General features: G+C 43.1%; 1 protein-coding gene across 1 annotated transcript in view; it reads right to left on the reverse strand.

Annotated features, from left to right (window-relative positions):
- Window positions 1–1,308: 1,308 nt before the first annotated feature.
- Stpg4 (sperm-tail PG-rich repeat containing 4) overlaps window positions 1,309–23,607 on the reverse strand; it is a 34,126-nt gene continuing 11,827 nt past the window's right edge. The window contains exons 4-7 of the mRNA XM_028765176.1: window positions 23,194–23,258; window positions 22,913–22,967; window positions 7,159–7,263; window positions 1,309–1,448 (exon numbers count right to left, since the gene is read on the reverse strand). Of these exons, the coding sequence (XP_028621009.1) occupies window positions 1,332–1,448; window positions 7,159–7,263; window positions 22,913–22,967; window positions 23,194–23,258 (342 nt within the window). The 3' untranslated portion in view covers window positions 1,309–1,331. The remainder of the gene's footprint in view (window positions 1,449–7,158; window positions 7,264–22,912; window positions 22,968–23,193; window positions 23,259–23,607) is intronic.

A 23,607-nucleotide genomic window follows, 5' to 3' on the forward strand; every position in this document is an offset into this window, starting at 1 on the left:
TGTTTTACTTTAGACTTACTTTTTTTCTTTTATAAGTAGAAGGCATGCACTCTAAACTCATAAATGAGCTAGGCTGGGGCTTGGTGGTAAAACACATGCTTCTCATACACGAAGGCCCATGTGTAACTCCCAACACATACATATACACACATATTCACAGGCATGCACATATGCATATATACAGGTTAAACATATAAAAAATGATACATGGGAAAAGAAGAAGTAAAGCCATAGTACAATAATTAAACCAGTAAAATGATAGTCATCTATTATCAAGCATTTTGTTCTGTACAATAGCTATAATGTATCTATGGCTAAAATTTCTTCCTAAGACACAATGTCTATCCCCAACCCACCACCCAGGGTCCCAGTGACAAACTGAGATATAGTTCTAAAGTTCCCTCTGGAAAGCCGATGAATTACTGGGCTCACTCTGGACAGAAAGGCACATGGGTGCCGTTAGAACACCCATGACACAGGAAGGTCTGCAAGCAGCATGGACCATAGCTCCCCCAAAGCTGCAGAGATAATGACGTCTTAATCTTTCCCAGCCTATACACCTCTAAGCTCCTCATAGAGGCCATGTGCCAGGGCCAGAATTGTACATAACTGGTTGAGCAGCATGGCTGGCTGTATACTCAGGTGAGAATCCCATAACCAGGCCCCTCCCTCCATCTGAGAAAAGATCAACAGTCAAGAGCCTCCATATGATGAGATCTCCTGAACATGGAAAAGATGGTGACACTTTCGCTAAGAGAATAGTCCTGTAGAATAGTGACATACTTGCACACAACAGACAAGGTAATGGCTTTGTTTTTATGGATGTCACCACAAACTTGTACCTCAATGTCATTAGGCAACAGAACCTTTTCTACTCCTTTGTATTTTCCAGAGACCACTGTCAGATATGTAGCCAGGATGTTAACTGTCATGTGATTGTGTAATGGTTGAGTTCTTTTCAAGAAGTTGACAAAGAGAGTCTGACAATCTACCTGTGGCTTGATGCAACCAGCCCACTGTCTTCAAGGGGATATGGAGGCCTTCCAACATTAGCGTGATGGAGCTAGAGAAGCCAAGGCCACACAGCATATAGCCTAGGCGTAGTGGGCCATGCACACTGCTACAAGGCACAGCCTGCGCCAGTCTTAGGAACAGCTATACTCTTGGATTAAGCAGAGCAATTGTTCTTCAGACTAGGACCCTACAATGATGGTCACCCAGGCAACTGCTCTTGCTTGTTGGTCAACCCCTGTGAGAAACAGGCAAGATCATTTTCTAAACATAAGAACTTGTTAAAACTCAAGGTAGCTTTGCACCAATATTGTTTTATTTTAAAAGCCAATTGTGTTATTGAAGAAGAGGCTGTGTTCTCTACCCATTTTGGCAATGGTTGAGGACTGCCTAGGGAACTGTCTTGAAGATGTATATGCTCCTGGTCCTGGTGTTTTCTGAAACAGACAAAAAAAAAAGGGGAGCCTGATGAGATCAACACCCTAAGTGCCTGTGTCCAGCTCCCAGATGAGCTGTAGCTGACACATTCCCTGAGGAGAGAAATAAGAAATGTCTTGGGACCTGAAGAAACTCTGTTTTGGAGTCACCATGAGACTGGGAGATGCCAAGACAAAGTCAGGAAAGCCAGTGGTTGCTGACACCACCTGGGGTGAGGGCACGTTCACTCTCTCCTGAGACCTCAGACCACAGTTTCTTCAAGTGTCACTAGCTCAGACAATTCTTGCCACAGAGGACTCCATCTTCCTCCTGACTACTGGTCAGGAGCAGTAGTCAGGTCTTCTGGTCTAGCTCTGGTCTAGCAGCAAGTGGCTGGAGAGATGGGATTCTACAATGGCATGTCTAATTCAAAAGCCCAAACTGCTCCCTGTGAGGAATGAAGCGTGTCTGCGCACTTTCTGTGGGCTCCATGAGCTTTCATGGTCAGCATCGTTTGTTTGTGTGTATGTGCACATGTGTATGGTTGTGAGCTTCCTGACGTGAGTCCTCTGTAAAAACATCAAGCACTCTTACTGAGCCATCTCTCTAGCCTGAGTGCCTTGTTTTGTTTTTGTTGTTGTTGTTTTTCTAAGATGAACTTTCTCTATGTAGCACTGCTTATCCTGAAACTCACTCTGTAGACCAGGCTGGCCTTGAACATAGAGCTACCTGCCCCTGCCTAAGTGCTGGGATTAAAGGTGTGGACCATCACTGCCCAACCAACCTGAGTGCTCCTTTTTTAAACATCTTGTGTTCACTTTGTTGAAATTCTTGAACAATACATTTTGTCAAGTAGTTAGCCAAAGTCTCATTTTAAAGCAGAAATGAATGTTCTTTCCTGAGACCAAGACATTAGTTATGATCATTGCTTCCCATGAGGGATACACACACATTCTTAAAAGCAAAGAGAGTGCTTATCTTGAGCCCTTGAAAGAACATCAGTGTGGCAGTTAAGGGCAGGTTCTGACTTGTAATCAGAAAACTTAGGAGAAAGCAGGAAGATCAAGACCAAACTGGACTATACAATAAGACCATGTCTTAAAAAAAAAAAAAAAAAAAAAAAAAACAGGGAAGAAAGGGCCTCCAGAGGCAGCTCAGTAGTCAAGAGCGCTTCCTAGACAACTGTGAGGGCCCAGGCCTGAGCTGAGATCCCAGCATAGAACAAGACAGTCATAACCATGAACATGAACATGCTTTAACTCCAGAGATAGAGGGACACCTGGGGCTGGCTGGCTACCTTCTTAGCTGAAAAAATTCACTCAGGGAACACTGTGCTTCAGAAGAATAAGGTAGGGATTGCTAGGAATGGCCACCCAATGCTGTCTTCCGGCCTATACACATGCACAGGTGCATACAGGCATGCACATATACACACATACACACACATATGCATGTACACACATATTCTCATATGCACACTCTCATTTTCTCACACACACTTCACATTCACACACAAACTTCACACATACACACACATACAGGAGAAAGAACAAGGAAGGAGGAAGAGAACAACCATGGTGACATGGGTTTCAGATTCTACCAGGTTGAGTTTGAGTCCTAGTGCCAGGATCCAGTATGATGCCAAGCCACCAACATGTACAGTGGTTTTGCCTGGTAGGGGAGCAAATCAGACAGTGTTCTGTCCAGTCAATGTTGGCTCCATTACTGTCCTTAACTATTGTCACTGAAGACATGCCTGCCCTCCCTTGCTGTTCATGCTTTCTCTCCAGGAGGCCGTGGGTGGAAGCAGCATCACCCTGAGCATGGAACAGAGCACTCAGCCTCTAGCTGACATCAGCTGCCTACAAAAGCTGCTTTAAAAGGCAGGATGTTTGCTTGGCCAAAAGCAAAGGAGCAGCCTGGAAATCTAATCAAGTCCTGGCCACACATCAAGGGAAGCAGAAGCCTCTATTAATGCTATTAATGGGGCTGCAACATGAGTGTGCAGCCTGCAGGCCAGCCCACAGACAGAGATTGGGGGTGGTACACACACAAAAACACCAAAGGCTGGTGGCTGAGGCTAGCTCCGTCACTTTGAGAACATCCACTAGGATCCTCCAGCCCTAATTTCATTTTCACCAGGTGACACTAAAATTTTCCTCTAAAAGGAAGCAGCAACCCTGGACTCCAGCCCCTACTTAGTGGACAGTGCCTTTTCTAGTAATTTGCTTAGTTTTCGTGGGGTTTGGTTATCAGGTGGCAAAGGGTATCTGTGGGCAGGTACTGCTGTTGGACTCCTAATTCCCAAAGCTCAAAAGTTTACTCTTGGCTGATCTCTTAAATTCTCACACCTCATAACATAATGAACATTCTAGATTCCAAGGGAAACCACTGGCTGACTGGCTGGCAGACTTCTCATCTACTGGGAGAAGAGATGCCTGCCGACTTTTGTGGAGGTCCCCTTGAAGAGTTATGCAGCTAGTACCCATGTGACGAGGCTGTCCCCATCTCTCAGATCAACCATTGGCAAAGTGTGACTTGGTGGGAGTTCTTTTTTAAAAGAGGGAATCTGATATGCAGGAGATGCAATAGTCACTGACTTCGTTCGAAGTACCCGAATCAGAACCAATACCCAGAAACTAAAGGGCTCAGTTAGCAAAGCCAATAGCTCTCACCCCAAAACTGTCCCAAGGAAACAGTAAAGACTTACATCAAGATGTATCACCCGGGACAGGAAAACATTTATTTTGAAGAAAAAGAAGATGTTTCTAGGACAAAGGCTTAAGCAGTTCTGCAAACAGATGCATTAAGCCCACAGACAGGGCATTTATCTTGAGAAAGACTGGCAAGTAGGTGGCTCGATGCCTGGTGGGCATAACTCCAAACACTCCCTAGGCTTGGTGGACTTTCACAGGGAGGAGAGGTCTTCCCATGTAAAACAGAAAAGGCCACTGAGGTAATTAAGGTGTTCTTTTCTGAGATAATTCCCAGGCTTAGGCTGCCTCAGAGCCTCCAGAGTGACAACAGTGGGCCTACCTTTAAGGCAGAAGTAACTCAGTCTACATTGTACAGTCTACAGTGTGTGTGGGAACCCCAATCCTCTGGTAAGATTTTTTAAAAAGGCATAATGACCCCCTAAAGCTGTGGTTCTCAACTTGTTGGGTCAAGACGCCTTCAGCGGGTTGAATATCAGATATCTTGCATATCAGATATTTACAAATATGATTCATAGCCATAGTAAAGTTACACTTAAGAAATAGCAATTTCATGGTTCTGGGGGAAGGTCACCACAACATGGGGAACTGTATTAAAAGATTACAGCATTATGAAGGTTGAGAAATGTTATAGAGAGACACTTAAAGAAACATAATTCAGAAGATTCAGCCTCCCAAAGTCCCACTGCTGACCCACCCCCAGCCCTGCTGAGACTTATGTATGTGCCTGTTCACCACGGCCTCAAAGAACAACCTGTCTTTTGCCTAGAGACTTGGTACTAGTCATAACACAGTAAAGGCCTTGCTCACCCCTCATGAGAAGGTCCATACCCTGTTATTCTGCCATTCCATGGCAGTTCAAGTCTCAAAAGATGTATGAATCTATGACACCAGTGTCAAGCCCTGGATGGCTACTGACAGCCCTGAGCCTGTGACAAACTCCTCAGAAACTGTGGCTCAGGCTACTCCTGTGAGCCATGGGCTGCTCCTCAGATTCAGTTTTCCATCATGGAAGCACCCTGTCAAGGTGTTAGTTACTTCCCTGATGTGACAAGCTCTAAATACACACCCTGTGGGTCTGTATAAGGGTATCCTGGGTCATGGTTGAGCAGGTACTTAGAACCCCGAGATTCTCCTTGGAATTCTGCGTCCATCATCTAGGATCCTGAAAACAGCCACATTTCCATAGAGTCACATAGGCCAGGCTTTAGGCCTCAGGCCCTATAGATTTACATACTAATGAAGGCCAGAGGGCAGAGCAAATTAAACATTCCTCCCCCAGATCCTCCCCTAATCCTCCCCCTTCTCCCTCCCTATATAACTCGGGACTGCCCTGACTTTTGAGGGGGTACGCCTAGATCCATCTATTATCCGTTATGACAATAAATCTTTTTAGATCCAAGGACTTCTTCGTGTTACTGGGGCCCGCCGCCGCCAAGGCCCTTAGGCCGCTGGAACCATAGGATCCTCTTCCCTGATGTGGGACCCGCCCGCTGTGGCGGCCTTTTTTAAATTTTCCCCACAACACCCCATCATAACAAAGCTATCTTATGCTCGGAATCATCAGCATAGGTTAAGTTTTACCGAGACACTCTGACCGACACCCATCTTGTTGACCATTTGTCAACTCAGAAGCAGTAAGAGCATTGACATCCTCAAACCTTAAGGGCAGTTAAGGTGACCTCTGGGGGGGCGGGATTTGTGATGAGGAGTTGACTCTCAGATAATCAGACAGAGAGAGGGGTCATGGCTAGGTAGTAACAGTGATGAACTTTCCAAGATGGCCGGCTTCTTTCTCACCCTCTTGACCTGAGTGAGACCCGAGCCTGGCTGCTTAAAGCAAAGGCCTTTGGAAGGTTTGTCTTCCTCTCACAGGAGGGCCTGCTAATGAACTGGCTCAACAAATTCAAGGCTGGATCTGCACAGGGTACAAAACAGTTGTGGGTCAATCAACTATCTTGTCTTACTTCAAATCGACCAATCCCAAATAAGGGAATGGCAACTCTTCAAAGATGAAAAAAAAAAAAAAAACAAAACTTAGCCCTCAGAAAGTGACTGGATTTTTCTGCTTTGAAGAAGGGCTTTTACTCTGTGTGCCTGGTGTGTGTGTGTGTGTGTGTGTGTGTGTGTGTTTCCTCACCCCCGATTAACACCTTTCTTCAATTACAAAAAAAAAGGTTTTTTTTATTTTTTTATGTGTTTGCCTGCATGTATGTCTGTGTCCCCTGTGCATGTGTGATACCTGAAGAGTTCATACAAGGCTGTCAGATGTCCTGAAAGTGAAATAGCTGGTGATTGTGAACCACCATGTGGGTGCTGAGTAGAACCTAGATCCTTCGGAAGAGCAGTCAGTGCTTTAAAAGCATAAAGTCATCTCTCCTTTAAAAAAATATTTATAGACACAAATATACATATACACACATATGTACAAGCATATACATACATACATACATACATACATACATAGAAACATATACATTCTCTCTTCTCTCTCTCTCTCACACACACACGCACACACACACACATACACACACACACACAGAGACTGACATCAAAATCACAAAGATCCACCTCCTCTGTCTCCCAAGTGCTCAGAAGATTGAAATCCTGCCCTACCATACCAGCTCTGAAATGGTAAACTCCATTCCAAGTAATGGTCCTATCTGCTTTAGGAACAATCTTTCTGTTTCAACCTTTGACTTCCTTAGGCTCCCAGAAGCGATGTGCACACACGGAGGATGGCAGTTCCAGTGTCAGGCAACAGCTCCTGCATTCCTCGTATCAGTGTTAGCCCAAACAGCCAGGTCAGAGAGCCCATAGCTCTGTAAAGCAGCTACAATCTTGGAGCCCAGGGTAGTCCTATGTCAGAAGCTTCCATAGTCACTGCATCAACATCCAACTCATAACACTGCAGTGGTATCTTACAGGTCCCTCCCCCACCTACCTGGCCCCCGACTCACACAAGTAGAATCCTAACACCTACCCTCCTCCACAATGTGTCTCTTAGAATACTTACTGAACTGACAGGCAAGAATCGGGGAACCTTAGACCGAAAACAAGAAGTCACAGAGCCTGTTGGGGGTGCTCTCAAGTCATAGTCACCTGGTCCAGGGCCCTCATGCTGAAAAATATTTTTAAAAAGAAAAGGAATATTTTATTTTCACTAATGTTTGATGTATTTTAAGGCATCATTTAAACACAAAGGCAAATAAACACATTAATCACTGATATAATAGAAACTTCCAGATCTAGGTTTGCAAACTCTTATGAGTGTGACCTAAAAGCATAAGAAACTGGAGTAGTAACCATGCTATCTGCTTGGCTGCCCCAGGTATAGTCGTAAGAGGAGGGAAGAAGACCGAGTCACTAAGGTATGTCTTAGTTAGGGTTTCTATTGCTGCCATGAAACACCATGACCAAAGCAACTTGGGGAGGAAAAGAGTTCATTTGGCTTACACCTCTATCAGTGAAGGAAGTCGGGACAGGAACTCAAATAGGGCAGGAACCTGGAGGCAGGAGCTGATGCAGAGGTTATGGAGGAGTGCTGCTTACTGGCTTGCTCTCCATGGCTTCCTCACCCTGCTTTCTTATATAACCTAGGACCACCAGCTCAAGGATGGCACCATTCACTGTGCACTGGGCCTTCCTACACTAATCACTAAGAAAATGCCCTGCAGTAGGATCTGATGGGAGTATGGTCTCAGTTGAGGTTCCCTTCTTCCAGATAACTCTAGTTTGTGTCAAGGTGACATAAAACTAGCCAGCACAATAAGCTATTGACACTTGGCCCCAAGGGAGGACAGAGTTGCCACCTGGCTTGAATCCCAGAACTTGGGGTTAGCAGAAACCACAGGAAACTCTTCATGATGAGCACCCCTCTGCTTGGTGGGGAGGCTTCCAACTCCACCCTCCTGATGATAACAGGGAGCAAGATGTGGGAGTTACACCAATAAGTGAAGCCTTACTTATCTGGACTGAGCTCAGAGCAGCTTACACATAAGGAAGGATGCAGGCAGGACCCAACATGGTTAGGAAGCCATGTTGCTGAAAAGACTCAGCGTGCAGGAGCTCTGCGCATTTTTCTAGAGTGCTGACCATGAAGCTTTACTTGTTTTGGTTCTGACTTGGATTGGCCAATGAGAGTATAGAAATGGTAGGCCTTTAGTAACCCCCTAAGCACTAAGAAGAGCAGCAGTGACCAATGCATGGAGCCTGTGTGGCAGCAGATCACAGCACCCCGAGTTCTTCTGTTGAGTTGTGTCTCTACCCCAAAACTTACATAGCCAGTGAACTCACGCTGTGCTTGATTGTGTTGAATGGTGCATGCTACCTCACATACAGCTCAAACATATTTTAGTCCTGTGAATTCTGAATTGCTAGGACCTCAGAATACGACTTTACTTAGACACAGAGTCTAATCCACATTGAGGTCTTGTCATCCCAATGGGTGCATGTCCAGTGTGGTTAGTGTTCTCTTTGCTGAAAAGGAGACATTTGGATGGGTGGATACACACACACACACACATACACACACACACACACACACACACACACACACACGAATGCACAGCAGAGGGAGAGAGAGAGAGAAAACACCAATGATGAAAAAAGGAGAGAAATATTTATAGCACAAGGGATGCCAAGACATTCCAGCAAGCCCCACAATTAGGACAGAAGACAGAAGGTCTCCTCACACTTAGAAGAAACCAGCAAAGCGAAGACTTGACCCAGGGCTTCTGAAATCCCTCTCCCTGGGTAGAACAAACATCCAACTGTGTCATTCTTTATTGCTTTATAGCAGCCAAGAAAACAAAAACAGAAGTGTTCCTCTAGTTAAATCTTTCAACCAACATACCATGTTCCAGGCAATGGCTAGAACGTAGCAGGAAATGATTGTCTTCTAATATCTGGTCTCCTATTTGGGGACATTAGAACAATTTTGGTTTGAGGACACGTGTACCCAGAATAAAAACACAGTCTCCTGACCGCTTGGGCATCTAGGTGCAACCACATGAATTACATCAGGATGAAAAGTTACAAGTAGCTGAGATGTGCAGTTTCAGGGATCATCTTCAATGGGAGGACACACGGCATTTCTCCCGCCCTCTCTGCCAGCTGGCCTCACGCCCTCTGCCCTCTACCGCTATGAAAACAGAAGTCACACTCAGCTGAGCTCATAGAGGAGGAGTTTAGCCTAAACTGCTCACTAAAGGGCCTTTTACAGCATTAAAACAAATCCCTACCTTCTTTAAAATGCTACTTAAAACCACTGTTTCAGCTGGGCACTGGGGGCTCACACCTTCAACACCAGCACTCAGGAGACAGAGGTGGTAGATCTCTGAGTTTGAGGCCAGCCTGATCTACAGAGTGAGACTCAGGATAGCTAAGCCTACACAGAGAAACCCTGTCTTCAACAACAACAACAACAAAAAAAAAAAAAAAAAAAAAAACCCTCAAAACAACAAAAAACCCACTGCTGATCCATTAGAAGAACTGAGTCCTGGTAGACACGAAAAACATACTGGTTTTTTTTTTTTGGTTTGTTTTTTGTTTTTTTTGGGGGGGGTATGGCTTATATTTTACTGGAGAACATCAGGAAAATATAAAATATTATATGTACTGTACATCATCCAAAGGGATGCATGTGATGAGAGGGCCCTGACAAGGCTCCCCAACAAGTCCTTGGAAAGCTGCATCTGAGCTGGGATGAAGAGGAGGAAGAGGAGCATTTGAAAGGCAAGACGGCTGGGGGAAGGGTCCATGCTGGGAGCGACGAGAGGGAAAGGCAGGGCAGGCAAGGAGGGACAGGGCCTGGAGGACAAGCTCTTGGATAATAGCTGCAAAGGTAAATGAAAAATGGTAACTGGTCTGCACTGACCTAACTCACAGAAAAGTACAAATGACTGTGACTTGTTGCAGTAAATACCCAACCCCATAAGCCCATGCAAACAACACATAACTCAGTTATATTTATAAACTACACGCCTAGATTGGGCAAATATATATACCACTACACTACTCTATACCCCCGCTATGACATCCCTTGGCACTCCACCTTCCTTCTACCTCTTCCTCTCTCTTTCTCTCTCTTTCTCTCTCTTCCTCTCTCTTTCTCTCTCTTTCTCGCTCTTCCTCTCTCTTCCTCTCTCTTCCTCTCTCTTCCTCTCTCTTCCTCTCTCTTCCTCTCTCTCTTCCTCTCTCTTCCTCTCTCTCTCTCTCTTCCTCTCTCTCTCTCTCTCTCTCTCTCTCTCTCTCTCTCTCCCTTTCTCTCTCTTTCTCTCTCTTTCTCTGACCTTCTTTCCTCTCCCTCTCTAAAACTTCCAGCCCCACCTTTCCCTTCCACTGCCCAATCACAGGCTCTCGCCTTTATTTGACCAGTTAAAATGGGGAGAAGGTTCACCTAAAAATCACCTGAGTACCTTCTGGGTCAGACCCTCTGGAGGAAGCAGAATTAACATCAAAATACAAACAGCACCAGGGCAATCCATAGCAGCCACTGGGCCCTGGTTCTTCCCTTTTGAAGAAAATATTCAACACATTTTTTTTATTTTTTACAAGAGGCCACAGCTAAAAAAGGCTTTGAACTTTTAAAAGAGATTTTAAATTTTAAAGAGATTTGCTATTTTAAAGAGACTGAACTTTTACTGTTTGACTTTGTAAAGACTCTGGACTTTCAGAGTTCTGTGTTTTCACTGTGAGATACTGGGAATGAGTGAGAAAGGAAAGGGTTAATGCTGATATGCTCCTGTATCACAGTGACAAGGAGGGACTGTCCTGGATAGCTTTATATAAACTTGACACAAGCTAAAATCCTCTGAGAGGACAGAGCCCCAATTAAGCAAACACCTCCAAAATCACATAGGGCAGTTTCTCGATCAGAGATTGCGGAGCTCGAGCCATCATTGTGGGCGGGGCCATCCCTGGCCTGGTGGTCCTGGGTTCTATAAAAAGCAGCAAGCCATGATGAGCAGTGAGCAGTGGTCCTCCACAGCCTCTGCATCAGCTCCTGCCTCAGGCCCCAGCCTCAGGCCCCAGCCTCAGGCTCCAGCCTCCTGCGCTGCTTCTTTTGATGATGGCCATGGTATTTCATCACAGCAAGAGTGAGTCTAAGAACCTGGTTTCTACACAGTCTATCCAGCCTGTGGTGTTTAGTTACAGCACTAGAAAACTGACTAAGACGCCAACTGACCTTTACATTATTTTATATTATTTTAGTTTTTTTTTGCTCAGGCTAATTTGGGATGGGTTTCTATCACTTGCTATTTTTTTCTTCATGTTTTCTCTCTGTTTGTAGTCAGACATTGTTCTAAGTTTAGTCTGTCTCAGGATATACTCTGCTTGCAGCTGGACAGTAAAATGCCACTGCTGGTGTCAACACCATTGGAAAAGTTCCACAGACTGTTTTTCTTTTTAAAGAAAACAATTGACAGGATAGACATCATACCTTTAAATCCTAGTCACATCTGTGACTATATTTGAAGCATATTTTCCTGTTACCCACAAGTGCAGCTCGTCAGTGAGGAGTCTGAGTAGGGATCTCCTGTCACCACCCTAATTTCCAAGTTCCATCCAAGAAAAAAATCAATTTTCTGTTTTATTCCATCTGACCATGTTTATTAATTACTCTGTGTTCCCATGGATATTCAAACTGTCAGGTTAGCTTTTAATTGAACTCATTCCTTAAGTCCAGGAACCGCTGGAACAAGCCAGCTCTCTTTGATATATAGGATGCCACACTCTGATACCAGCATCCAGGGTGCTTTCTCCTACTTGTGATCGAAAAAGATAGCACAGACCGTCACTTGTGTCTGTGCCCGTCTGCGTAACTCGCCCTTCCCTTCCATATTCGGCACAGGGCTTTCAGGTGTTAGAAATACCAACATGGACATGATCTTTACTTCAAATAAAGAAAATATGGTTGTTTCACATCAGATTTGTTTCCACTAACAAAATAGTATCTATATTTAAAAACTGTGTTTTGAGAAATCTTAAGGCATTAGAAAAGAAATAACTACCTCACCAGATCTCAGCATCTCACAAAGCCAGTGAAAGCAATTTCACTCACATTTCCTGTTTTTTCATATACATAATCTCACTCAAATTAATCACAATTTATATTTGTTATTTGAATGTTGCATTTTTTTGTCTTTTAAAACAGGGTTATTTCTTTATTTAATGTGTGTATGTGTGCTTGAGTGTATGTGCACCATGTGTAGACAGGCCAGGAGAGGGTGTCACATCTTCTGTAGCTAGAGCTGACAGATTGCTGTAAGTTGCTACATGAGTGCTCAGAACCAAACTCTGGTCCTCCAGAAGAGCAGCCAGTGCTCTTACCTGCCAACCCATCTCTCCAGGCCTGTCTACTGCATATATTCATTTGTTCACTCATTCAGAGACAAGGTCTAACTATGTAGCTCTGGCTGGCCTAGTACTCACAATGTAGAGTAGGCTGGCTTTGAGTTTATGGAGATACATCTGCTTCTGCCTACTGAATGCTGAGATTACTGTCTGCTGCATTTTTAACTGTTCCATTAAGTCATCAAAATATGCGGTGCCATTTTATAATGTTTTCAGTAATCACTTTAGTGACAATAAATGATCCTTTGGGTGGATATGTAAAATTCTTTAAAAATCATTTTCTTTCTTCTGGCAACTAAGTTATTATCATTGTCAACACTTCCTTGATGATGTATTTGTTTTTTGGTTTTCATTTTCATTTTTGTTTAGTTGTGAGATGAGGTTTTATGTAGTTTAAGATATCCTAGGACTTTTGATGTAGCCAAATCTTGATGCTCCTCCCTCCAACTCCCGGGAGCTGGGATTTCAGGTATGAAGCATCATGAGCCCTCAGGCGTGGCTCCTTTGAAGATACACTTCTATGACTGGCTGTTTCTGTATATGAGAAGAGGATTATGTCAACGCACAATTAGTAAGGTTGTTTTGGTTTGGTACTGGGGATCAAGCCCAAGGCCCCCACACGCAAAGTGACTGCCATACCATTGAACTAATCCTTGTCTCTCTCGAGTTTCTTTGTCTGTGGGTAGGTGTGAGTGTCTGCGTTTATGTGCGTGTACACATGCATTTTTCTAACCGTCCCCCCACAGGCACCAGGCATGCACTGGCCTGTTTTGGGCTGGATTTTTTGATGTCAGTGCTGTTTCTGCTGTTGACAGCGTCTCACTTTGTACCTCTACTTGCAACTTGCTATGTAGATCAGAGTGACCTCAAACTCACTGTGTAGTCAAGCATCAGCTCGAGCTTTTGATCCACCTGCCTCATACATATAGATAGAACACCAATGCTCATAAACTAATAAATAAATCTAAGAAATGAATAAAACTGTAAATCATCAATAGCTGTACAAACTTACATTTGAAATTTGAGGTTAAAAATCATTATCCAACCAAATTTCCAAATATTCCTCCTGAGAACCCCCTACACTTTGGGAACAAAATATAATCATTTACCTACTGAATCCCTTCATATAGAACAAGAAGTCTATAACAGGTATGTGTGTATGTACATGTGTGACTGTGTGTGTGTGTGTGTGTGTCTGTCTGTCTGTCTGTGCCTGCTCCAGTATCTGTATCTGTGTGTGTGTCTGTTTGTATGTCTGTGTGTGTATGTTTGCGTGTGTCTGTGTGTCTGTGTTTGTATCTATGTGTCAGTCTGTCTGTATATCTGTGTGTGTGTCTGTGTGTGTATCTGTGTGTGTGTGCTTATGTGTGTGCATTCACAAGTGCAGCTACTATATGAGCACAGTGAAAGTGACTTTAGGATGGGAGGACTTTGGTTTTCAAGTTCAAAGTCAATTTGCTTTTTGTTTTCTTTTTAACTCCTTCCTTCTCTCCTTCTCTTGTCTCCCCCACTTCCTCTCCCCCTTCCTTTTCTTCCTTTCTTGTTTCCAATCTTTTTCCCTTTGGGACGAGATACTGAACCCAGGGTCCCAGGAACTCTAGGCAAGTGCCTACCATGCAACTACACACCAAACCTCAATCATTTTTTTTTTATATTAAGAAAAGAGAGAAAGAAGAAAGTGAATGGTGGGCTGGGGAAGGCAGTCATCCGGAGGCAGAAGGGGCATGGGAGGACAAGCAGATGAACTGGTCATGGTCATTCTCCGTATATATGTAAGACTGTCATAATGAATCATGTATTATTAATATACGTTAATTAAAACATTTTTAGGTGCTGGAGGGATGGCTCAGGGATTAGGAACATTGGCTCCTTTTTCAGAGGACCTGGCTTCGAATTCCATCATCCATATGGAAGTTAACAACTGTCCATAACTCCAATGCTAAGTGATCCCATGACATTTACGGACTCCACAGCTGTACGTGTGGCATTCAGATATGTTCAGGCACAACATCCATAAACATAAAATTAAAACTGCAAAAAGATTAAAACATTTTAAAAACTGTGCATCAAATATATTTATCTTTAAATATCCCATGAGCAGCATAGAATATCCACTGAAGAGACTTTGTTATTCCTGATTTTGAATTTAAAATTGTGGGTTCATTTTGTTTAAGATTGGAAGCATTTGAAACTGTTACATGTTTCTGAGGCATGTGATGTTTGGAGCTTTGTAAACCCTTCCCTAACAGTTCTAGAAGCTGATTGGAAATGCATATAACAGAAAATAAGAGAATTATAAAGAAAGAACAGCTTAAGATGAGCAGCGGCTGCATAAGACACGGCTAATGTGGAACAAGAAAGGGAGAAAGAAACTGAAATAAAGTATCAAGAAATAAAATTCATCTATCAATGTTAGAGAAATGGATCACACACACTGTACGATGTATTCATGAATTCACAATAGTAACAGAGTAAATAACTTCACCATTATATAATATTTTAAAAAGTAAAATTACACAAAATAATCTACTCTGCCTTCTTATCGTCACCAATTTTCTTTACTAGTAGGCTGGGAGACTATAATGCAAGCCCAGTAGACAGACTGCACTGAGCTACTCACAGTCCACAGCAGGAAGAGGAGAAACAGATGTGCATACACATCTTATAGCTAACTTTGTTCTGAGAGAAGATGACCCGGTCAATGTTCATCTGTGCTGGATGCCTAAGATCCACAGGTCAGATTTCTGGTGACCACAGGCTTGACACACACAGCAAGGCAGCAGCTTGTGCTGAGTCAGAGTCAAGAGGCTCAGATGGCACTGTGACCTTACCATAAACCCAAAACACATTTCAGAGAAATTGGAGTTAAAGGTGTTTGTCGCTAGACATGGAGACACGTGTCTTTAATCCCAGCACTCAGGATGCAGAAGCAGGTGGATTTCTGAGTTTGAGGCCAGCCTGGTCTACATAGTAAGTTCCAGGCCAACTCCAAGACTACATAAAGAGATACTGTCTTTTAAAAAAAAAACTAAAATTAAAATTTAGAAGGAAATTTAAAAAACATCTAAAGCAAAACTTAAATTTATAGTTTAAAAAAGAGGAAGAAATACAGATTTCACTTTTCTATTTGACACATTTGATCACTGTATGAAGAACTGGGTGTGGGAGAAAGGCCAATACATTCTTTTCTTTCCTGGGGCTCCTCGACCAGAAGGTGATAACAAACCACTCAATTTGCTGACACCAAAATTTTGTATTTTGACCTTTTGTATAAATAAAACCAAACAATAAAGGCAAAATCCCTGAAACGCTTTTAAAAATATAGTTTCTGCAAACCAACAATAGCAAAAGAACATTAAAACCCACTTGATAATTAACCAGGCAAAGACTTGTTACCAGAGGGTACATGGAGGGCCCCTAACAGAGGAATGGTGACTCAGGATTCAACAAGGACTTTCTCCACAGTCTGCAGCCTGCACATCTTCCTGAAAGAAAACTGTGGTGGTTTAGATGAGAATGGTCCCCACAGGCTCTTACACTGAGTGCTTAGTCACTTCAGAGGGCTAGAAGGGTTAGGTGTGGCCTTATCTGAAGATGTACAGGGGTGGGCTTTTAAAAGCCCAAGCTGGGCCCACAGTCTCAATCTCCCTCCCTCTCCCCCACCTCCCGCTACTGCTCTAGCACCTGCTTGCATGCCAACATGTTCCCCACCATGATGATAATGGACTAACCCTCTGAAACTGCAAGCTGAAACTGGTCATGGTGTGTTTTCACAGCAATAGAACAGCGACTAAGGCAAAAGGCAAGAATGAAAAGCAGGGTGTGGCCAGGCACTTGGGAGGTGGAGGCCAGAGGGTCAGGAGCTCAGGAGTCATCAGCTACATATAAAGGTGGAGGCCAGCCTGCAGCTATGTGAAATGTGTCCCCAAACTAAACATAAACCTCTCCTCATGTCACACCAGTACCCACCACTGCTGGTGGGCTGATGTGTCAGCTTCTCTCCCTTGTGCTGAAACGATCATTGAGCAATACACTAAAACCAAGATGTAAGCCCACTTCAATGAGAGCATGAAGGTTTTACCACCATTACCACAAAAAATGTAGCATCTCATAAAGCAATAAAAGTGGTGGAATGCCCAGACCACAGGGAGAGCACACTGGCCTATGAATGATAAAGCTGTGACAGACTAGACTGCTGACATTATTAGTCTTTCAAAAAAGAATGATTTAAACTACCAAAGTACTGAGAGGATGTGTTCAGGACAATAGAACTTCAAGTTGTTTTTTTATTTGGTGTTTTGTTTTGTTTTTTTCCTAAGGTCAAAGCTGGGTTTGGAAGGTGGGTGGGCTGGGTAGGGAGTGCACACTTGTAATCCTGGAACTGGAAGGTAAGGTGGGACGAGTTTATGCCAGATTGGACCACAGAGGAAAAACCTGTTTCAGGAATAAAATCAAGTTCCCAAACATCGAGCTGTGGCTGGTGAGATGTCTTGAGGAGGATTATTTCCACAGAATTCTGAATACTCAGTTTAAACCCTGGGACCCATGAAGGCTGAGAACTCTCAAAAGTTGTCCTCTGACCTCCACAGCTGGACCACGGCACTCATGTGCCCAGATTTACACACAAATAAAAAAATATTTTTAAAAACTCACTATGCTACCATAAAACATCAGAAAACTGAAATTTATATTCACTTATCTTTACTTTTATATTTTTACTAAATTTTTGAATTTTGGGCTAGCTGGTTTTGCAGGTTTTTACCTTGCCATTGTGACTGTCAACCTGAGTACAATCCATAGAGTCCAGAGAATGCACTCCTGCAAATGTGACCTAACCTCTGACCTTTACACACACATGCATGTGTGCAAATACATACATGTTCATGTGCAAACACATGTAAACACAAATCAATGTAATTTTTTTAAATTTTTTGAGAATGGGAATTAAATAAATACAGTTTGGGGAAAAAAAAAAACCGGTAGCAAAAACCTTTTAATAAACACTGAATAGTAGCACAATCCCTCTCCAATCTCATTGCCTGGGGCTTGCTTTTGTTTCCTTTTCTAAGAGCATGTGTGATACAGCCAAGAGAGGTGCATGCAGAATTTCATTGATGCAACACTTAGCCAACCCATATCATGACTAACACCAAAACAGCCTTGCACGTGTCCTTTAGAGAACCTAAACCAAGTCTGCTTCACTCTTAGCTGTGGGGCGGCGCTGTGGGTCTGTTGTTACTCCCTGATTTCCACTGCAGAAGTCCACTGACTGCCTCTTGGGGTGAGTCATAGCGTGACTCTCCCCTCTCTTGCCACTGAACATGGTGTTTCACATCATCCATCAGTTGGTTACTAGAGGAACATGGTCTTGGCAGAGCTGAGTAACACAGCAATTCCCACAACCTTTTGTTTTACCTGGAGTTAACAGGTGCCTTGTTTTCACTTGCATAAGATACAGTGCATGTTCCCCTCCCTCCCCACAGGAGGCCAGGTGTTCTCCAGTCCCCTATCCTGACTTCCTTCAGTGAGGAGAACAGCAATGTGGAGGTGTAAGGTACATTAACCCTTTCCTCCCCACTTGCTCTGATCCTGGCATTTCCTTGTAGCAGCAGAGACTCTAAGACACTTTCTTCATTACTTAACCTTCCCATATGCCAACCTAAGTGACTCATGGGCTTCTGTGCATTCCCATCTCTATGTGGGAACATTGTGCCTTAGACACACTAGGATTAAAGATACACACGACTGTGCCCAGCCTTATGTGGATACTGGGGACTTGAACTCAGGTCCTCAGGCTTTCGTGGCAAGTGCTCTACCCACTGTGCCATCCTCTCAGCCCTACTGTGTTGGAAAATATTTGTATTCCATTTTTACAGTTGATTGCTAGTTGGGCTTGGACATAGACTCCTTGGTTGAAAACTATCTTTCTCACTTCAGTGTTGATAACAATTCTATTACTAGGAGAATCTTCCTCTCCTGTTCATGGACTTCCATCTTAGTTAAGTTTCCATGCTGTGCATCTTCATCTCCTGTGCCTGATAGAAACCCATGCACATAGCTGGGATATACTGACATCAGCCAACTCCACAGCAATTGGAGTTCTTCCTGGCCTCAGAGTATGCTCTCTTCCTTCTGGATGTACAGAGATTCTTCTATAGGATAAACTCCATTAATCTTTTTTTTTCTTTCTTTGTGTGGTTGGTGGGGCAGAAGGGCACTGAGTGTAGATTCCAGGGTCCTTCACAATCTAGGTGAGTTCTCAACCATTCACCGATATTTACATCTTGTCTCCTATATCCTTTCTATATAACCTAGGCCACTCCTGAACTCAAGCCCTCTCAAGTGCCTAGGACTATACATATATGCCAATTGCACCAATTCCACCAATATCGTTGCCCAAGAAGCAAATGTTCAATGGTTAGCACTCTACATGAAGAGAGTAGACTCTAGATCAAATCCCTCTGTACAGTTTTAACTCAGTGCCTAGCTTCCCTCCAGCATTAAGGGACAGATGGTCATGATAGCAACCAGTGGACTGTGGCCACTGTTTCTATGGCTCTAAATCAGCTTCTACTACATGAAGACCATAGTCCTTCCTTAGGCAGGAATGTTCTTAGGATCATTATGGGAATGGTATAAATCTTAACTCTTCCTTTTATGGCCATGTGACTTTAGGCAATTAATTTCCACTCATTGGCTTCCCAAATAAAGATAGGTATATGCTACTACCTCACATGGGGAGGATAAATGGGACCATTTATGCCCAAAACAGAATATTGTGTCTACAGACAGAAACCACTGTACAGGTAACTTACGAAACTGCTTCCAAGCCTAAGTCCCTAACAGTTCTACAAATATCATGTCAACTTCTAGAAAAATTAAAGTGAATGATAAAGTCAGCCACATGAGTTTTCTCAAAAAAGAAACTGGATTATAATGGCCTAAGTATGAGAGCACATTTATCTGGCTAAGTATATGAGTTCATGCATTCATCTCCAGACCATCCAGAGTAAGTTCTCCTTACAAGCATTCTGTGCTAGCATACACCTAGCAGGCCATTGTCTTCCTCTACAGGGATCAAAGGACTTTGCAGTTTACAAGTTTATGGGTCTAAACCAACCTCACAACTGCTCCAAGAGTGTGTGTTCAGGACAAACATGAATCAGAGCCCCAGGCTAATTTTTTGCCTTCGAACATTTTCCCTGAAATTAAAAAGACTATTTTCTGAAGGACAAGATGTTCCAAATCAGCGAATTGATCTTATTCAGAAGATGGAATAAATAAAGTAGTGTCTGAGAAGGGACCAGGGCAAGGATCTCCACAAAAGAAACATTCCAGAATACTGGCAAAAAATGTTAGTCCAGTGTCTCCTGATACTTCACACACTCATAGAACTTGGAGATATTGTATCTCTGTGCCTCATTTTAGAACAGTGAGATCTCCAAAATGGAGCTACCTTTAAGTTTAGGAGGGGAACCAGTATGTTCTACCAAGATGGTGGCATGCAGCATGACATAGTCAAGGAATGTTCCAGAAAGAGCATGCATGAAGCCAGAAAGTTTAGACTACAAGAGAACAATAGAATGTTTTTGGGGGGCATGGGGATGCCTCTCCAGAGCAAATGGTGGATTATCTAATGCCTTTGAGCATTACTGAAAGAATTTCTTGGGTTTGTTTTTGGTGTTTTGTTTTGCTTGTTTGAGAAGCTAGGATCCTTAACAAACTAAACAAAACTAAAGCGGTTATTGATGTCAAGAGAATGAAAAGTTCTAAAAACATGTGGCTTGACAGAGAGTAAAATCAAAATGTAGCCAATGTTATATGCATTAACATTAAAAACTGGTACCATTATTGAAGATAGGGAAGGCCTGTGTGTGTGTGTGTGTGTGTGTGTGTGTGTGTGTGTGTTGGTGGGGGTGGGGGCGATGATAGCTACAGGTTTATATTCTATACAGAGAGAACTTAGAGATCATGCCTAATGTCTAAAAAGAAGTTGTGTAAGAAATATAGCCAAGCAGTGATGACATTTAATCCCAGTTCTAGGGAGACAGAGGCAGGTGAATCTCTGTGAGTTTGAGGCCAACCTGGTCTACAGAGTGAGTTCCAGGACACTCAGGACTATGTAGACAAGCCCTGTCTCAAACATCCCCCTCTCCAAAAACGAAAATGAAATCAGAAGAAATAGCTCTGATAGTTAAAAATGGAGGAGGAGACAGGGAAGAGGCCTGTTCTTCATTAGGGTCGACGGCATAGCTGACATTTAACTATGAAAGAATATTATTTTTGCTGAGAATAAAAATAATTTAAGAAATCACATTTAGAGCTGGGAAGTGATGCCGCACGCCTTTAATCCCAGCACTTGGGAGGCAGAGGCAGGGAGATTTCTGAGTTCGAGGCCAGCCTGGTCTACAGAGTGAGTTTCAGGACAGCCAGGACTACACAGAGAAACTCTGTCTCGAAAAAACAAAAAAAAACAACAAAAAAAAAGAAATCACATTTGATCATTACCCCGTCTGATGACATCATACAAGGGCTTTTCATAAGGAATTGGTTCTGTTTGTTTGTTCGTTTGTTTGTTTAGAAGATTAGCTTAGATAAATGAAAACTGTATCCTTGTAGAGTGGCTAAGGCATGGCCCAGCTGTTAAGACTGTTATTGCTCTTCTCAGGATCCAAGTTCTGGGCTCAGTGTTAACATCAGGTCATTCAACTACCTGTAACCTAGCTCGAGGAATTTTACATTCTCTTCTGACCTACATGGGCACTGCAACATGTCACACACACACACACATACACACACGTGCATGCGAACACACACACACACTAAAGAATATGTAAAAATAAAATCTTGTTTTAAAAATAAGTTAATAAATGCACTACCTCCTATCATTTTTGTATTAAAGAAATAAGTCCATTTTATTGACAATTTCCAACAGTATAGTGCATTGTTATTAATTACAGCCACCGTATTGTACAATAAATCTCTTTCTTTCTTCTTTTCTGTTTTTTTCTTTCTTTCTTTGGTGCTGATGATGAACCTAGGCCCTTTCGTATGCCAGGCAGGTGCTATACCATTGAGTTAACTCCACAGTGCCATAAAGTTAGTTACACACACACACACACACACGTGCACGCACACAATCAATCAATCAATCAATCAATCAATATATTTATATGTATTTCCCCCCACAGTGAAATTTCCAGTGTGTCTACCTTAAATGCATGGCTAGTTTGAACTGGAAATGTTCTTCACAGCCTCATGCTTTGGATGCCCAGTCTCCAGCTTGAGGCACTGAGAGTTGGAATCATTGCTGAGGTGAACTGTGCCCTGTGGTTTTGGGGCTTTGGGGCCTGGTTACTAAAAGCGATGTGTGAGAACTTGGAGGCTGCAGGCCCCAGAAGCCCATCTATGTACAGATGATGGGCTATTCTGGTGAGAGCTGGAAAGACTTGAACATGGCAGACACACAGTAAACAGATGTCAGAGAAACCTGGGAATCTGACTATAGTTCTTCACATTACGTCTTGGCAAACAAAAATTAATTCATTTTTTAAAATTTGGCTGTGTCCATTCCATCCCCTGAAAATGGACATGAGCTCAGATTTTTAAAAAAAAAAAATGGGTTGATTAATTCAAAGGGGGAAATTTCCAAAACCACTCCATGCAGGCTAAGCAGGATCACTGCTGCCTGCTGCTGGCTAGATTTACAACAGGAGAGGGCAAAGGGCTGACAGGAAGGACTTGGGCAGTGTGCACTTTGTGGGTAAAAGGTGTGAATACAGTTAAAGTTGTAGGCAAAGCGAGTACTGTGGACAAGGCCCATCTCTGCACCATTATTTTAAAAGCTGTGGAACCTTCAGGAGGTCAGGCCCAACTGGCCAAAGCAGGTCACTGGGGGCCCACCCACTTGTGCCCAATTCTAGTACCGACCTGCTTTTTCTGTACCCAAGATCCATAATGACATCAGGATTCACCCTTGGCATTGTACATTCTGTGAGTGAGACCATGAACAAGCCAGGGCTGCATGCTTTAGCAAGCTTTAGGCACCATAAACTCTACCATTCCTTCCCCACCATGAGGCACTAAAGCTCGGGGCACCAGAATGAAGTCCCTCCCTCATCTAAGCTCTTTTTTTTTTTTTCTTGGTCTTTTCGAGACAGGGTTTCTCCTGGAACTCACTCTGTAGACCAGGCTGGCCTAGAACTCAGAAATCTGCCTGCCTCTGTCTCCCAAGTGCTGGGATTAAAGGCCACCACTGCCTGGCACTTAAGCTCCTCTTGACAGGCATTTTGTCACAGATATGTAGAACTTGTATCAACTGCCACAGTCATTCATTCTCAGCTTACTATTAGGTGAGGATACATCAGAAGCAAACATCAGGTCTATTAGAGTTTATTCTACATTTTACTCACAGGAGTGAAATAGTTTGGTGGAAATCTTTGGACTGTAGAACGAAATACGAAGTTTCTATATGAAAAAAGAAAGAAAAAAGAAAAATGGTTTTCTAAGTCTGTTTTTTTTTTCTTTTTTGAAGTGAAAATCTTTGTTAATTTGTTGCTCATCTCTCATTAAATACTTTAAAGCACTAATCTAGATATAAAGTGCATGGTGAGGTTTAAAAGCCACAGGCATTGGCACATAAGCACATATGTAAATATGAGGGCTTGTGAGATCCAAAGGGGCTTAGAGTTACCTGGCTGGGCTCTTGGGAACTGGTGCAGGAAGTATCTCGTACTGTCCCGGACAAAGATGAAGTGACTTCACAGGAGGAATAGACAGACAGACGAATACAGCTCATTAGTTCACCATATTATCGTCGTTCACAGACACACACACACACACACACACACACACACATCCTTTGTTTGTTTGTTTGTTTGAGACAAAGTCTCACTGTGCAACTTTGACTGTCTTGGGACTAGATGTAGAGCAGGCTGGCCTTAACTCACAGTGATCTACTTGCCCCCAAGCAGTGCTGGGATTAAAGGCATGTGCGTCTATGCAGCCAGTTCTAAGAAGGAGGCCCTTGCAGTTCAGTGGCTACCCTGCCTCACCAGTCAGTACACTCTACATTCAGTGAGGAAACCTGTCGCAAAAAAATAAGGTT

Source organism: Grammomys surdaster, unplaced genomic scaffold (assembly GCF_004785775.1).
Source record: "Grammomys surdaster isolate TR1022 unplaced genomic scaffold, NIH_TR_1.0 149, whole genome shotgun sequence".
NCBI lineage: Eukaryota > Metazoa > Chordata > Mammalia > Rodentia > Muridae > Grammomys > Grammomys surdaster.